Here is a 15,478-nt window from a genome sequence, read left to right on the forward strand (position 1 = left end):
TCTCGTGGTTTTCACCCCACTCGATGTTAACATAGATGGTACGGCGCCTCGAGCATTAGATCCTACAGCCGATAGAACGTGTCCCTGCTATCTTCACTATCCGATCGAAGAGACCGGACGTCACGCAATGTTCACGAGCATACTCAATGCCGCGCAAGACTACCATGTTGTCGATTGTCCATTGAACAAGCTCTCAGTGAGCAATCGCGCTTGATCACCTGAACTTGATCATGTGATGAGGCCAAATAGCTCTTTCTCTTTGCTACACGACCCACAAACATGCCTTCCCTCACTTAAAGCACGAGCCTACGCCGCCCGCTCTTTCTTGTCTTCACACATTTCTACACCAATCGTCACTTCATGAATCAATACAACATGAGGTGGAGGTGGATGAACGATTTACCAATGGAGCTGCACCAGTACATTCATGGCTACTTGCCAAAGGAAAAGCTCCTTGAGATGTTGCGGATGTCGAAATATTACCGTCTGGTGGCGGAAGAGTTTCTCTACAAGGAGATCTACTTCCATGAAGAACAATACTTCCAGATCAATCTCCTCTTTCTTACTATTCTTGACCGACCGGATCTAGCGAAAGGGATCAAACGCTTCACACTTGTTCACGAGACTAGCTCACGCGCAGTCAAGCACGGCAACAATGACTACTACCGGGACTCCTTCAACAAAATCACCACTGTAAGAGACATGATCGACGATATCGGTAGGGACCTAAACTGGGAGCTTGTCATGCGCTGGTTCGGTGATATCTACGCGTGTCGAGAATCGTTCGATGGCGCGTTGGCTGTCATTCTCTGTCTCGCCCAAAATCTTGAGCACTTGGATCTCGGTATCAGGACTGATCGCACACTATCGATCACGACAAACCTCCTAGAACAAGAATGGAGACTCAATCGTAAGAAGCCAGAGATCCGCCCTTTCGGCAAGTTGAAGAGTCTTTGTATCGGCGGAGGTGCATACAGTGCGACACCTGTGTTCCCCTGGATGGAGTCCCTGAGCATCAAATACAATTACAGGTCTCACCGACAGGGAGTCATGTATTTCCCCTATCGAGGTTCTAGTACGAAGCTACGAGTCCTGGAGATGAAGAACGTTGACGCCAGTCCAACTGATTTTGAACAGCTTCTTGCTTATCCGGAACTCAGCAACCTCAAAGAATTGAAGGTCAGTGGACTATATGTTGAACCCGAGAGCGAATGGAAGGACTACGATCTTCAACACTTGACACAAGCAGTCGAAACACATCTACCTGACCTGGAGATTCTACATTGGTTCAAGATCGACTGGGATCCAGACTGGTTTTCCCCGAGAACATTCGGCAGCTTCAAGGGTCTGTCGAAACTATCAGGACTGAAGCTCGACGCTCATCTGCTAGCAACTCAAGATCTCATCTACAATCGACGTGCAGAAACCTTGGCCCTTACACGCCCTGAAGAGTACCTCCCTGGTAGTCTGAAAGCTCTACACATCGTGTCTTTGAGTGCACAAGACGAACGAGTCGACGCGATTCTGGAGGTGGCCCGTACTCTGAAACTCCAGACCGTTGAGCTGTCACTCAGCTTGGAGGACTGGGATCCTGGCTATGAATATCGTCCGGCTGGAGTGCGAGAACTACGCAAGAGCAGAAGGAAGTTCTTCCGCGAATCTGTGGTAAACTTGACTGCATTAGGCACAACGATGCGTGTCTGGCGACAGGAGGGCAGATTCTCAAAAGAGGTGCTCTTTGCTCCGGGATATCAAAGGCCATGGCCCATATGGAACGACATTGAGAGCGTACACTGGTCTAGACATGTTCGCGATGCATGGGAAGTTCAGCAAGGAATCCGGGCTCCTCGTTCAGACGACGCTCTTGGTGATAGTAGCGAAGAGGGTGACAGCGATGTTGACGAGAACGGAAACATTGCTGGCCAGGGTGGAACCAAGAAGAAGGGCGATGACGAAGAGCAGGGCGATGGCAATGATCAGAGCCACAACAGGGATGAAAATACGGCAACGGAAAAGGCCAGTGGCGGAGATGAAGGACGCTCAAAGTCTGGTGCGGAGGGTAACTAAGATGTAATTCCCAGCTGTAGTTCCATGTCCATTCTGGCGTAATACCTGACTGCTTCTTTCTGCACCCTAGACTATCTAATCTCCCATGCCCATAGATGACAAGCTACCTACAGCACTGCAGTATCAACGATGAGTTATGCCTGGAAGTCATTATCAAATGATGACGAAGGCGATTGAACACGAAGTCACATGTAATGCACTCTTCACAACGACACTTCAATCTTCATCATCATGTATTCTTGCACTACATGTTACATATCATACTACAGCAAACCCCCATCATCTCAACAGGATATATCCAGAACGTAAAGAAAAAACCTCAACCTTGCATCCCAATCCCCTACTCATAACCTAAAACCAACACTTTCCATACCCCTTATCGCACCCAAGCCCACACGCCCAAGGGTCAATCGAGCACCTCCCACTCTGCTTGCAGCAGCATCCCATCTCAACACCAAACAGCGTCTTGTAGCCCGCGCACGTCTGGCCACCATTGTGCTCACCGCACTTTCCGTTGGAAGAAACGGGCAGCTTGGTAGGTGTAGGTGTGGCGGTGGTGGAGCAGGAAGTTGAGCTGGGGCGGACGATGGCGGTGGAGAAGGAGGAGGAGGAGAGGATGGGAGTGGGTGTTATGGTGGAGGTGGCGTAGGGGGTGGAAGCTGCGCTGCTGGGGAGGGTGGCGGAGCTGGAGGCGGGGGAGGAGGAAGAGGCGGAAGAAGCGGAGGCGACGGGGCTGCTTGATGGGACGGCCTCGGAGTTTCCAGGGGTGGAGCTGGGGTAGGCGGAGGAGACTTCTGAGATGGCGGAGCTGGTGGGGTAGCTATCCTTGGAGGCGGAAGCAGACTCAGCAACGGAAGAGGAGGAAGCAGTGGCAGCGACGGAGGTGGAGTCGTGTTCCTCTGGCTTCTCAGATACAGGGGTTGAAGCCGATGCGGAGATGTACTCAGAGGCAGAGACGGATGCAGAGACGTATTCAGAAACCGAGGCAGAAGCCGATGCGGAAACGTGCTCAGAGACTGAGGCAGAAGCCGATGCGGAAACGGACTCAGAGACGGACGCAGAAGCCGAAGCAGAGACTGAAGCGGCAACGGAAGAAGAAATAGCCTCAGACGTAGGAATAGACGCGGTGGGAGAAGTAGAGTCAGACTTCTCGCTGGCGCTGGAGACAGCAACGGAAGAAGAAGCAGACGAAGAAGAGGTCGAAGGGCAGTTGCCGTAGACGGGGTTGCAACCAGCACCGCAGTGGTCCTCAGAGGTACCGCAGTATCCCCAAGCAGAGCAGCACTCAGACTTCACGCCCTCGAGAGTGCTGAAACCGACGCAGGTGTATCCCTTGGTCCCACCGCATGAGCCATCGCGAGACTTCTCACCAGAGGTGGTGGGAGTAGCAGAGGCCGCGGAAGAGACCTGGCTGGCGCTTGAGCTAGCATCGACGGTGGTGCTTGAAGCAGTGGAAGAGACGGCGTCCTTGCTGGCGCTGACATCGGCAGAGGAAGAGGGGGCAGGGCTGGTGCTAGCAGCAACGGAAGAAGAAGCGCTGTCAACGGCCTGAGTTCCGCACTTTCCGAAGCCAGCTTGGCATCCAGCGTCGCAGTAGATATCGGTATTCCCACAGTATCCGTACTGGGAGCAGCACTCGCTCAGACCGGCAGGGCCGTTGAAGCCAATGCAAGTCATGCCACCGTTTGCCGCACCGCAGGATCCATCGGTAGTGGTGGGACCGGTAGGGGTAGGGATAGGGCCAGTGACGCTAGCAGAGACGGTAGCAGAGGCAGATGGAGAAGCACTGGGCTGGGCACCGCACTTTCCGAAACCAGCTTGGCAGCCAGTCTGGCAGTGGTCGGCGGTGTTGCCACAGTAGCCGTATTGAGAGCAGCACTCGCCGAGGAGACCGTCGACACCAACCCAGCCAACGCAGGATTGAGAGCCACCAGCAGCACCGCACATACCGTCCTTGGAGGTGGGGCCGGTAGGAGTGGGGACAGCGGAGGAAGACGTACGGGTAGATGAGGTGCTAGGAGGAGCGGGAGTAGAGTCGCGGTACCAGTTCTCCTCGGGGTCCTGCATGCACTCACCCATGGTGACAGCCCTGAGACCTTGAGCGTAGAGATAGTCGAGCATGTATACGGTGAGGTTCTCGGCGGTCAACTGGTGGATGTCGTGGCCAATGGCAAGCCTGTCGCCATCGAAATATCCTTCGTTACGGGTATCAATGCCCTTCTTGAAGTTGTCTTTTGCGACCTGAATCTTCTCGGGTGTCAATTGGTTGTAGTCATCGGTATCGAGGTCAAAGTAAGACACAACGTAACCGAGATCAGCCATGACTTCCTGGCAGCTTCCAGTGCAAGAAGAGTACGGAGGGCGCATGTAGGTGGGATATTTGCCGATGATGTTGCGGATAGCCATCTCGTTCTTGACCATTTGGTCGTAAGCTTCCTCCTTGGTGATAGCACTGAGGTCCTGGTGGGACCATGTGTGAGAGGCGACCTGGTGGCCGTTGTCGTACATCTTCTTGATGACACCCGCCCAGTTCTCGTCAATAGCGCCCTTGCCGATGTTGTTACCGGTGATGAAGAAGGTGGCGTGGGCTCCTCGTGCCTCGAACAGCTTCATAACACCCTCGGTGTAGATGTATGGACCATCGTCGTATGTGATTGCAACGGTTCCAGGGTTATTGCAGACATAGATGCCCTCACCGCCGTAGGGGATGCTTCCAAGCTGGGGGCGTGGGTCGTTACGGGTGCTTGCTCCAGCAGGAGTCTTGTTGGCGTCTTTCATAACATTAGTAACGGGTTCATCGTGCAGGGTATAGAATTCGTCATACCGCATGCAGGACCAAAGTTGAACAAGCAGTCGGGCGCTTGGCAGTGTTCCTGGGTAGTACCGCAGTATCCCTGTTCTACTGTCAGTTTACGCTCAATCCACGAAGTGTCTCTTCCAATATACGTACGGCGCTTGAGCAGCACTCGTTGTCCGCGCACTTTTGGTTGCCGCCATCTGGTCCGCAACGTCCGTCAGTGGACTGTCGGGGGCGAATGACGGGTCCTGCCTCAGCAGCATGACCACCTGAGTAACCAGCAAGAGGGTTGCTGGCCCTCAATTGCCTGGGCAAACCAACGATCCTTGGCATACCCTCCATGCCATGAGCGGCGACGAGCGGTGCTACCAAGGAGGCAGCAGCGATTTGGGAAAAACGCATCTTGTCGAATTAATGTTTACAGCACCAGTATAATAGTTGTAGTCGACCTCGGTTGGGATAGTGAAAGCGAGTGTGGTTGACAGTAACGTCAATTAATATTAGTCGATATGAAAAAACGAGTGACGGTCGCTATGCGTGCAAAGACGAGCAAGACGAGTGAAGAGCGTAGGAAGAAGAATCCCGATGTACTTATATCACATAATGCCATAGACGCACCTCCAAGGGCGACTCGTGGCGGCGTAGCTGCGAGGAGTGGAGCCCACTAACTGGAAGAAGTCAGCACACTATTATCAGCAGCCAAGAGCGCGGCCCTGGGAAACCTTCGTGGGATACGAAGAGGATGTGGAGACGGCATGGTACGGAGACAGCTGCGAAGGCGCCTAGTATAAGCCACCACCAAATGCTACAACATGATCTGGCGTCCCCAATGTGATAGTATGTCTTGGTAGCCGAGCAGACCTGGAGGCTTGACAGCTTCCAATTCCTAGGGACATGTCAATCTCGAAGAGGGATAACAGAGCCCGAATCTGTCCTGTTCCTGACGAGGCCAAGCCTTTAAACCGCTGGGGTCTAAATATATGAGCCGCGATGCTGGTTGTGACCGGCTCCCGTCGCGGATATACTGAAGTGGGATGATCGCCGGCGGGGCCCAACTCAACAATAGGCTAGAGGAGTACTTGGCATCACAAAAACATCGTGCTTTTCACGTGTTGGCTTTATGTGGCGTTCAATGGCGTCTCGCGTAGGAATCAGAGGCCGTTTGCTTTCGGCTCTCTCGGTACGCGGCACCCATCAGAGAGCTCTGAGATTGAAGGGCTCTGCGGAGGCCTTCGCTGCTGGTGTGATCGGTGACCGTAGGATACTACTCGCAATTTCGATGCGATATCTGTCACTGTCAGTCTGGAAGCACTTTACTCGTGGTTCGTGCTGTCAGCGATGTCAGTGTTATCAACGAACGGCCGTTGCGATGCCTCGTGCCGTGGTATTGGGAATAAGCGACAGCGCACCAGTAACGGTACATCGTCATGCACGCCGTTCGTACGATGAGACTTCGAATCGCATTTCGTCCAGCCCTAAGACGAACGCCTGAATGCCAAGCTCAGGAGAGCAGGATTGGGAACGCCCCGGTGGTCGTCCGCTGGCCGCGATTCGATGCTAGGAGGCCCCTGAAGGCCTTCATTTCCACTGCCAAGCTCGAAGCGAGCACTGGCGTCCGCTCTCGATAATCGATAATGCCGCGCGCGGCAACGAACCACCGGCAAACAAATCGCATGTACAATGCGATGTAGAATGTCTGGAGAGATCGCTAAGGTAATGTGACCAGTGAGTACAGTGTAGAGCAGCTAACTGCTAAATACAGATCTGCCGCTGCGAGGAAGCGGCTAAGCGGCTGCGCTGTTCGCTTTAGCTCCACGGTAGTGACTTTGGATAGCTGCATTTGTTAGTCGCTCAGTTGTGGCCGGCTAAGGCAGAAGCGCCACTAGAAAAACTTCAGCTGGTCCTTGTATACGATGTTACGAAGAGGTGGAAATTGACGGCAATGCCGAGTAAAAGTGGGTATCATTAAGTTCAAGTACATGTCTGGATAAGAGGTATGGTATCATGGTTCGCGATGCCGACGCAGAAGCACGAGTATGCTTTGTTTAATCATTTCTTCACAATGCGCAAGAGAGGAGCGATCCTCGCTCGTTTGCTCAGCCCGACACGGTATAGCACCTTGCCAGTGTTCGCTGGCGATGCAGTTGTAGGTTTTATTTTTCGTTCTGGAGTCTCTGACGCCGCAGCTGGAGAGGGTTTCGCTGGTGGTTTTGAATGGCTGGCAGTCGTGGTATCCGTAGCGTCTGGCGATTTCCCGTCATCGATATCATTGCGTGTGAGTTTAGAGTCTTGCTCTATCTCTTCTGGATTGGACCCGGGCTCGGTCGTTTGTACAACTTCTTGTTGATGCTCTACTTCCACAGCTTGTTCTAACGGTTCTGGGTCAGGTTCTTTAGGCGAAGCAACAGGCGCGACCTTCTTGGGCCGACCGCGTGCCTTCTTCTTCGCAGGCGCGATCTCAGGCACGGTAGAGTCCGTCTCAGCAGGTTCACTCTCGGCTGGATTTGATGTGGGCTTTTTGCGCTTTGCCTTCTTATTCGAGGCAGTGGTAGAGCTTGGGGGCTGCTTCGAAACCGCAAGTGGTGACTTCTTAGGTATCACTACCTGAACTTTCGTAGGCGAGCGCAAATCGGAAGTTGGAGTTTCTGTGAGGTCGATAGGCTCTGGTAGTATGGCATCATTCGCCACCGCAACATGAACCACATCCTGCGCAACGGCCTGCGTATCATCCCTCTGATACTGGTCTAGACTGCGCATAATATCTTGAATAGCCTCAGAGTCCATCGCCGGAGTTTCGTCGCTCTTGTTCATGACCGGCTTGGTTTTGGGTGGACTTGGTGGTGCAAGCTCGTCGTGGCCAACATTGTTAGTGACTAGCCAGTCGATGGTCTGTATGACGTCACCGTTGTTTTTCTTGAGGGCGCCAGAAGTCGTTGAAGGTGTAAATCCCATGTCACAAATCTGCCGAACCTTTTCTGGTGTTGTAGGGTTGCTGGTATCGGCTGTAGCCGTCGTTTGTCGCCTTTTACTGACCTTTTTGGCCTTCTCGGGACGGACAGAATAGTCGATGGGCTGCTCCTCTTCAACCCTGAGCGATCTCGAGCGGCTGGGCCGTGGCTTGTATTGCTCCTTTGGCAGGCCAATATTCGCAAGATCGTCGTCGGAGCTGGCGACAGGCACTTGTGCGGATTTTGAACGACGAGGTGTCGTCTTGACTACCTTGTGTTCACCGCGCGGAGTCTTCTGTGGTGCAGTTGATGGTATATCCCAAATATCGACAGAGCTGGCTTCAACTGGTGTCGCCTTTCGGTCGGCGTCACCGGCTCCATTACGGGAAAGTTCATTTCTCAAAGGGCTGCCTTTCAAAGGACCACCAGATCCGCGCCTGCTGCGTTGAGATGCGCTGTACTCATAGCCTCCCTGTGACGTCCGGACTGGCGTGGCTGACGGAGGATCATTTGAAGGTGGGTCACGATCAGATGATTCAGTCTGTTCCGTCGCGTCTGCCGGTGTGAACTTCATAAGATCTGACCAGGGTATTGAGGGCTCAGGTGGAGGTATGTAACGAGGTTGTTCACTGTCGATCTCTTGTCCTATCGTGAGTGGTGCATTGACAACATCGAGCATATGTTGCTGGGTCATAGTAGCGTTGGGAACGGTACTAGAAGGCTCAGGGAACATGGCCGGTTCGTGGAGGGCGTAGTTGTCGCGCATAGTTCCTTCTGGGAGCCATGGTACTTCTTGCGTTGATTCGAGGGCCGCGTCTGCTCGGCCCACAAGTGGAGCGTTGAACGATGGAGAACTACCGAAGATGAATTTCGGAGCCTTCCCATACGTGACGGGCCCTTTCTTAGCAGACACATCATTGAATGATTTGAGCGGACTTGGATCAGCTATGGTCTTTCTCTTCTTGTTTGGATGTTCAGGCAATGACACCGATGACTGAGGCTCTTCCTGGCTCGGCTGTGACTGGAGATGGTTCCGGTGCGCCTTTTCAATAGCTCGCTTCAGAGATTCTGGGCTGCACGTCAGCTCGGTCTGATGACATGATGCCGTGAACTCAGCCCTACCGGTGGATCCCGTGCCGTGGGTGTCGTTGCTGAGTGGCTGTCCGGACGCGTCTGCTTGTTTGGGCGGCGGGAGGTCGCCCTCGAGATCGCCGTCCGACTCCTCATCAGAATCCTGTACAATGCGCGACATCGTTGTTCCCGCCGTGTGTCTTCAGGTAGATGCTTGGGTCGCAGAGGCGAGACTACCGGGGAGTGGGGTGGGGATCTTTCCGGGTGACCGCGCCAAATCGCGTAATCACGAGACGAGCTGCTAGCGCGTTTCTGATATTCGGCAGGCACCATCAACTTTCTGGCAGTCGCATCCCCCACCACATATCGTTCCGCCAACATGGACAGGTTCGCGTCCAGTTCAAGCGATCGCGCAGATGCGTCTGGTAACCCCCGCTTCACATCGCAGGCCGCGACAGCAGAAGACTTGCTAAAGGCGCAAACTGTCGGCCTGGTCAACCTCGACGACTACCGCAAGCGACGCGCCGACGCGTTGGACAGGAAGGAGCGAGGTGACACTGCAATCAGTTCGGGCGAAAACACACCAACAGACGGGTAAGGACGGTCGTTTCCAATTGGGAAGTACCCGCTAATTTGCAAAGTACAGGGCATCGACACCAAAACCCGTCTTCAAGAAGAAGCGCAAAGTAGGCGGGAAAGGCAAGCTGTCATTCGGCATAGACGAAGACGAAGACACCGAATCCAATGTTTCCAAGACGCCGACCCCGCGCGAAAGCACACCCGCAGACGCTTCTGCCCCGGAAGCAGAACCCAAAGTGTTCAAGAAGAAGCTGGGCGCAAACTCGAACATCGGCCTCAAGCCCCGCGTTATGACCAAAACGGCTCTCCAACGTGAAGCGCAACAGGCAGAATTGGCACGGCAAGACTTCATCGTCATGCGCGACGCAGTCAAGGCCACGGAAGTGGTGATACCATTCGTCTTCTACGATGGCACCAACGTGCCAGGTGGACGATGCAGGATCAAGAAGGGCGAGCAAATATGGCTGTTTCTAGACAAAGCTAGGAAGGTCGGCGCAGAGCTAGGCGTAGGCGGTGACAAGAGTCGAAGAGATTGGGCTAGGGTCAGCGTGGACGACTTGATGCTCGTGAGAGGTGAAGTTATCCTGCCACACGTGAGTATCAGACCTGAACACCACGTATCGACCTATCAACTAACCCCGTGTCAGCACTACGAGATCTATCACTTCCTGTTTAACAGGGTCACCGGTTTCGACGGCCCCATCTTTGACTACTCGGCGCAACCCACCAAAGCCACCCCGAGCGCGACCGACGAAGACGCGGACGCAGATCCTGCTACATACGACCCTCTTGCTCAACCCCTTAAGAAGAAGAGCAAAGAGTCCAGCATACCAGACGAAGAACTCGAGGGTTACGGCGACGACCCAGCGATAACCAAGGTCGTTGACAGGCGGTGGTATGAACGCAACAAACACATATTCCCGGCAAGCGCATGGACAGAGTACGCTCCAGATAAGGACCTATCCAAGGTGCAGCGGAAGGATAACGAGGGCAACGCCTTCTTTTTTTCGTGAACCACCTGATGGTCCAGGAATAATCTCCAGGTCGGCCTAGGCCTGCTATTCGCCTAGTCCTTATCTTGGAAGCCCTGGCGCTCGATGGGTGGGCTAGCGGGAGGGGTCTAATGGCACGGGCGGGATCTGGAGAAGCCAGGTTCCCCAGAGCGGAGCGAGCTGCAGCACAACGCTTAAACGTGCCGTGTAGTCACTGAGGTATGATGGCGTGGAGAGCACATAGCCAGTATCAATGCAACCCCACCATCCACATTAATCAGTCTTCGATGCGGTGTGACCCGGATCAGCTACCGTGCCCCCATATGCACTCCCATGCACTGCTAATGACATGCGTCCCGCCACGGAAGGTAGTCGCGTGTATGCTTACCCGTGTTGGCCCCGCGGTGCACCCGCGCCAGAGTCTTCACGATCGCTGCCAGCACCATGCCTAGTTGTGTCGCGCTTTACACTCGCACAAGTTGCTCTATGCAGTGCCAAGAAGAAGCTTTTTCGCGTGCAATGTCCGTCGCGAGCCAAGCTGACAAACATACATGGTACACCGCCGTGACCCGCCGATGCGAGAGGCGCTGAAGCGTGACGCATTAGGATGTGATAATTGGGGCAGGGATCCACCGTTGAACCGAGACATTCAAAGCTTTGCAGCGACGGCGAGTATAAAGGCAGACGAGATTCTGCGCGCGCTGGCGGGAGTGACTGAACAAAGCGCTCCGTCGCCATACGTCATTGGGGATCACTGCGACGCACCAACCACGTCTCTTTTCATCTCAACGTCTTTCACTCACCCGTCCAGCTCCGCACCGATAACACTGACCAGCGATTCCGCCGCTCCAGTGTACTTCCCCTGCCTCGAGCTACGGCTTTCCCTACTTTTGACAGTCCGTTTAACCATGTTGCAGGCGCGCTTTTGTCGAGCTCCGTCTCCTCCAATGAGAATGGACGCCTCGAGCACACCCTAAAGATTCAACATTAACGCGTTGATTGCGCAGGTCGCATGGAATTGGCACTCTGGCTCTTGCCCTGTCGATCATTCAATACCTACCACTGCCTATATCTCGTTCCTTTTTCCGCCCCCGCTGCCTAGAGCTAGTTCTACATACGATTTAGAGCTACCCTCAAGCTCAATATCAAGCTCTCCCGGATCCAGTTGTCCACCGATTGTTGCTTCACCCTCAGGATGAAGTTCGGACACAACCTACCGAGGAACCAGGTCCCGGAATGGGCGGCGTCTTATATCAACTACAAGGGCCTCAAGAAGCTCATCAAGAACGCTGCTGAAGCTTCGAAAGATGGCTCGGCTCCAGATCTTGCTGGTGAGTAGACTTCAACTCTGCCAAGACTCATACCAAATACTCCATGGCTATGCTTCACCAAGCTATTGTGGATGTCTTGGAGTCGTCACGAGCGCGTCATGTTTACCGCGACCATTGAGCTTCAAGTCGCAGAACACGTGGCTAATATTCACCCCAGAGTTCTTCTTCTCGCTTGATCGCAACCTCGAAGACGTTGACAACTTCTACAACCGCAAATACGCCGAAAACGCACGACGATTGAGGCTTCTACATGGCCGCTACGGACGAGTCGCACAATTGCCCGACGGCATCGACAAGGATGAAGCGCAGGATCTCATGGGTGCGCTGCTCGAGCTGCGCGGTTCGATGCGGAAGCTTCAATGGTACGGAGAGGTGAATCGTAGAGGCTTCATCAAGATCACAAAGAAGCTGGACAAGAAGATTGAGACAGTTTGTCTGCAGGAGCGCTACTTGGCGTCGAAAGTCAACCCTAAGCCTTTTGCGCATAACCTGCCTTTGAATCAGGATATGAAGGCAGTCAACGAGTGGCTATCAGGGTTGAGCGACATCAAGACGTTCGATGACACGGGCTCCTCCCATTCGGCGGCCTCTCTGGGCAGAGTTCCAGGTCGCTCGTTACACCTTCCCGCGGGCCTGCTCGACGCTGTGGATACGGCTATTCGGGGCGACAAGGTCGAAGATCTCAACCAGAAACTCACAGAAGCTGCTGCGAGCAATGGCATTTCGAGTGCTTCGTTCCAGCAAGTACTCCTGAATTTCTTGCAACGCGCCATCTCATGCCGGGCAAAGTCATGTATCGAGAGATTACTCAAGGACATTATCTCACTAGATGAGGAAGACGACATCAACAAGCGCAATTGCATCCACCGACTTGTCATCAATATCGGTCGATCGAAGACTGGCGACACGTTTGGTGCTGATGGAACCCTTCTCCAGAGCTCTAGCGAGACACGCAACTTCATTGTGCCTGCGACGGATCCCAATCGCCAACCTCGCCCTTGCACCACCACCGAAGAAGAGTCAACGCAATTACTCAGCGAGAACGATGAGTCGGTACGGTTACTCGTCTACCTCCTCGATCAGCTCCAGGCTGAGCAACGCAACGCGCTCCAATCTCGCGACTCCTATGGCAGATTCCCGCTCCATTATGCTGCGCAATATGGATTTGTCGTCATTTGCCAGGTCGTTATGAAGCACATGCAAGACTGGGGCCAATTCGACGTCGCTCAGGGAATCGACTCCGCTTACTGGCAGGATGCTGAGGGTAACGCTCCTTTGCATCTCAGCGTAATGGGCGGACATCCGCTCACCACGAAAGCCCTCCTCGATGCGGAAAACTGGCGCGGTACCACAGAAGAACGCCTTACATCTCGTAAAAACATCGCGAGATCGGGAGCAGCCTTGACCCTAGCAACCCGGTCCAACTTCGTAGACATCGTCAAGCTCTTGGTCGAAGCGGGTGTGGACGTGAACTACCGGGATGAGGGCGGAGAGACCGCATTACACATGGCGGCACGCTACGGTTACGACGAGTGCGCCAAGGTTCTTTTGGGAGGATCCAGTGTGAATAAGGCGGAGGTCGATGTCGCCGAGAAGACATTCGCTTGGACGCCACTGTTTATTGCTGCTGTCGACGACCATCTCTCCATGGTGGAGATTCTTGCTGCGGCCGGAGCTGATCTCCAGAGGTGCGACAACTCTGGCTGGACAGCAAAGGAGCACGCCACGCTTCGTGGTCACATTGCGGTAGCGATCAGACTAGGGGAACTTGCTCCTGCGACAGAGCCGCCTCTTGTCGCGCCTAAGGATACGCGTATTGCTCGAGCTGGCTCGCCTACACAATCCTCCCTTGACGAGCGAAGGTCTAAGAATCTAAACCGAGACACCAATACGCCTGTTCAAAAGGCGCCCGAGCCCGTGAAGACCTTTGGCCATCGTTACTTGACCAAAGAGACAATGATTCTTGTCAGCCTTGGTTCAATGGACGCCAGGAAAGATGTGCCCGCCGTGAAATTGGACGATATCCCTCTTGCCGATGCACACGCGACGCAACTCGATACCGCTCTGTCTGTGGTTGTTAATGCGTCTGGCGCAAACGGAGAACCCTCGGTCATTGACTTGCCCATCCAGGAAAACATTGCGACCGAGCCAATCACCTTCATGACCAGCGATGCCACTAAAGTCAAGCTACTTTTCGACATTATCCCAACATATGCGGGTTCTCAAGAGCGTGTAGTGGGACGAGCTGTGGCATTGCTGTCGACCATCAAGACCAGTATTGGATCTAAGCGCATCTCGCTCCAGGGAGACATGAAGGTACCAATCGTGGCTGCTTCGACACTGGACGTAATTGGCACAGTTAACTTCAACTTCTTGATCATTACGCCCTTCCATCACCCGAGCATGTCGATCACAGAACAGCATACCTACTGGAAGAAAATGGCTGCATCGACCATGGTCATCGGCCACCGCGGTCTAGGAAAGAACACCGCCTCACGCACGTCGCTACAACTTGGCGAGAACACGATTCAATCCTTCATTTCCGCTGCCAACTTGGGTGCCGAGTACGTGGAGTTCGACGTTCAGCTAACCAAAGACCATGTGCCCGTCATCTATCACGACTTCTTGGTTAGCGAAACTGGTATTGATGCACCCGTACACACGCTTACACTGGACCAATTCCTGCACATCGGTGAGGGCCAGAAGCCACGGTCGTCTCGCGCTGGGTCACCAGAGACTGTGCCCGTTCTGAACGGTGCGAATGGCTCAGATGACAAGCCCAATACCCGGAGACCCCGATCGTACTCAGTCGATAACTCGAAACAGCGCAACATTCACACTGATCGTCAGAACGAGCTCGCGGAGCGAATGAAGTACACCCGCGACTTTATGAAGAAGGGCTTCAAGGGCAACAACCGTGGCACATCCATCCAGTCCTCATTCACGACTCTCGACCGTATGTTCGATGAGCTGCCTGAATCCGTTGGGTTCAACGTCGAATTCAAGTACCCTATGCTTTACGAGACCGAGGATGAGGAGATGGACCAGTACGCCGTTGAGCTGAACCAGTTCGTCGATACAGTGCTGCAGAAGGTGTACGACAGGATGGGCCAACGGAACATTATCTTCTCATCTTTTAACCCCGACGTCTGCCTGATGCTATCTTTCAAGCAGCCCTCAATCCCGGTACTCTTCCTGACCGATGCGGGAACTTTGCCCGTGGGCGATGTGCGAGCGGCCAGCCTACAGGAAGGCATCCGCTTTGCTAGCCGTTGGAACCTGCTGGGAGTTGTCACCGCTGCTGAGCCCTTGGTCATGTGCCCGAGACTTGTCAAGGTGGTTAAGGAAAGCGGTTTGGTGTGCGTCTCATATGGCATACTCAACAACGATCCCAAGAATGTTTTGGTAAGCCATGCCCTCACAGACTTTCACTTCACGCAACATTCGCTAACAGCAAGACAGCTCCAACGAAACGAAGGCATCGACGCCGTCATCGTAGACAGTGTGCTGAAGGTCCGCCAAGGCCTCCAAGCACCCCATCAAGATCCCACCAACGGCGTCGTCAACGGCGCGTCGCTCGTCGTCCCGTCCGAATCGGTGCCTACGATTACGCAGGTGGATGAAGTCTTGCAGAACGGCGCTGAGAGCAAGGCGGCCGCGAACGGAGCAGTGTGAACTCTGGGAACGCACTTT

General features: G+C 54.0%; 5 protein-coding genes across 5 annotated transcripts; 3 read left to right on the forward strand and 2 right to left on the reverse strand.

Moving 5' to 3' along the window:
• Positions 1-360: 360 nt before the first annotated feature.
• J4E85_007608 (uncharacterized protein) lies at positions 361-2,067 on the forward strand (the record flags this gene model as incomplete). The annotated part of the gene is made up of 1 exon (XM_051471840.1): positions 361-2,067. One exon carries the CDS (start codon positions 361-363, stop codon positions 2,065-2,067), a length of 1,707 nt encoding a protein of 568 aa, XP_051324037.1.
• A 448-nt stretch (positions 2,068-2,515) lies between these two features.
• J4E85_007609 (uncharacterized protein) lies at positions 2,516-4,896 on the reverse strand (the record flags this gene model as incomplete). The annotated part of the gene is made up of 2 exons (XM_051471841.1): positions 2,516-2,550; positions 2,571-4,896. The coding sequence occupies 2 exons, from the start codon at positions 4,894-4,896 to the stop codon at positions 2,516-2,518; spliced, it is 2,361 nt and encodes a 786-aa protein (XP_051324038.1).
• Positions 4,897-6,913: 2,017 nt separating this feature from the next.
• Positions 6,914-9,064, reverse strand: J4E85_007610 (uncharacterized protein; the record flags this gene model as incomplete). Its single annotated transcript, XM_051471842.1, has 2 exons — positions 6,914-8,880; positions 8,935-9,064. 2 exons carry the CDS (start codon positions 9,062-9,064, stop codon positions 6,914-6,916), a joined length of 2,097 nt encoding a protein of 698 aa, XP_051324039.1.
• A 198-nt stretch (positions 9,065-9,262) lies between these two features.
• Positions 9,263-10,475, forward strand: J4E85_007611 (uncharacterized protein; the record flags this gene model as incomplete). The annotated part of the gene is made up of 3 exons (XM_051471843.1): positions 9,263-9,477; positions 9,530-10,055; positions 10,110-10,475. 3 exons carry the CDS (start codon positions 9,263-9,265, stop codon positions 10,473-10,475), a joined length of 1,107 nt encoding a protein of 368 aa, XP_051324040.1.
• A 1,174-nt stretch (positions 10,476-11,649) lies between these two features.
• On the forward strand, positions 11,650-15,460 carry J4E85_007612 (uncharacterized protein; the record flags this gene model as incomplete). Its single annotated transcript, XM_051471844.1, has 3 exons — positions 11,650-11,785; positions 11,943-15,190; positions 15,248-15,460. 3 exons carry the CDS (start codon positions 11,650-11,652, stop codon positions 15,458-15,460), a joined length of 3,597 nt encoding a protein of 1,198 aa, XP_051324041.1.
• Between the last annotated feature and the right edge of the window lie 18 nt (positions 15,461-15,478).

The sequence above is a fragment of the Alternaria conjuncta genome, assembly GCF_024043145.1.
Source record: "Alternaria conjuncta strain BMP 0040 chromosome Unknown scaffold_11, whole genome shotgun sequence".
Classification (NCBI taxonomy): Eukaryota; Fungi; Ascomycota; class Dothideomycetes; order Pleosporales; family Pleosporaceae; genus Alternaria; species Alternaria conjuncta.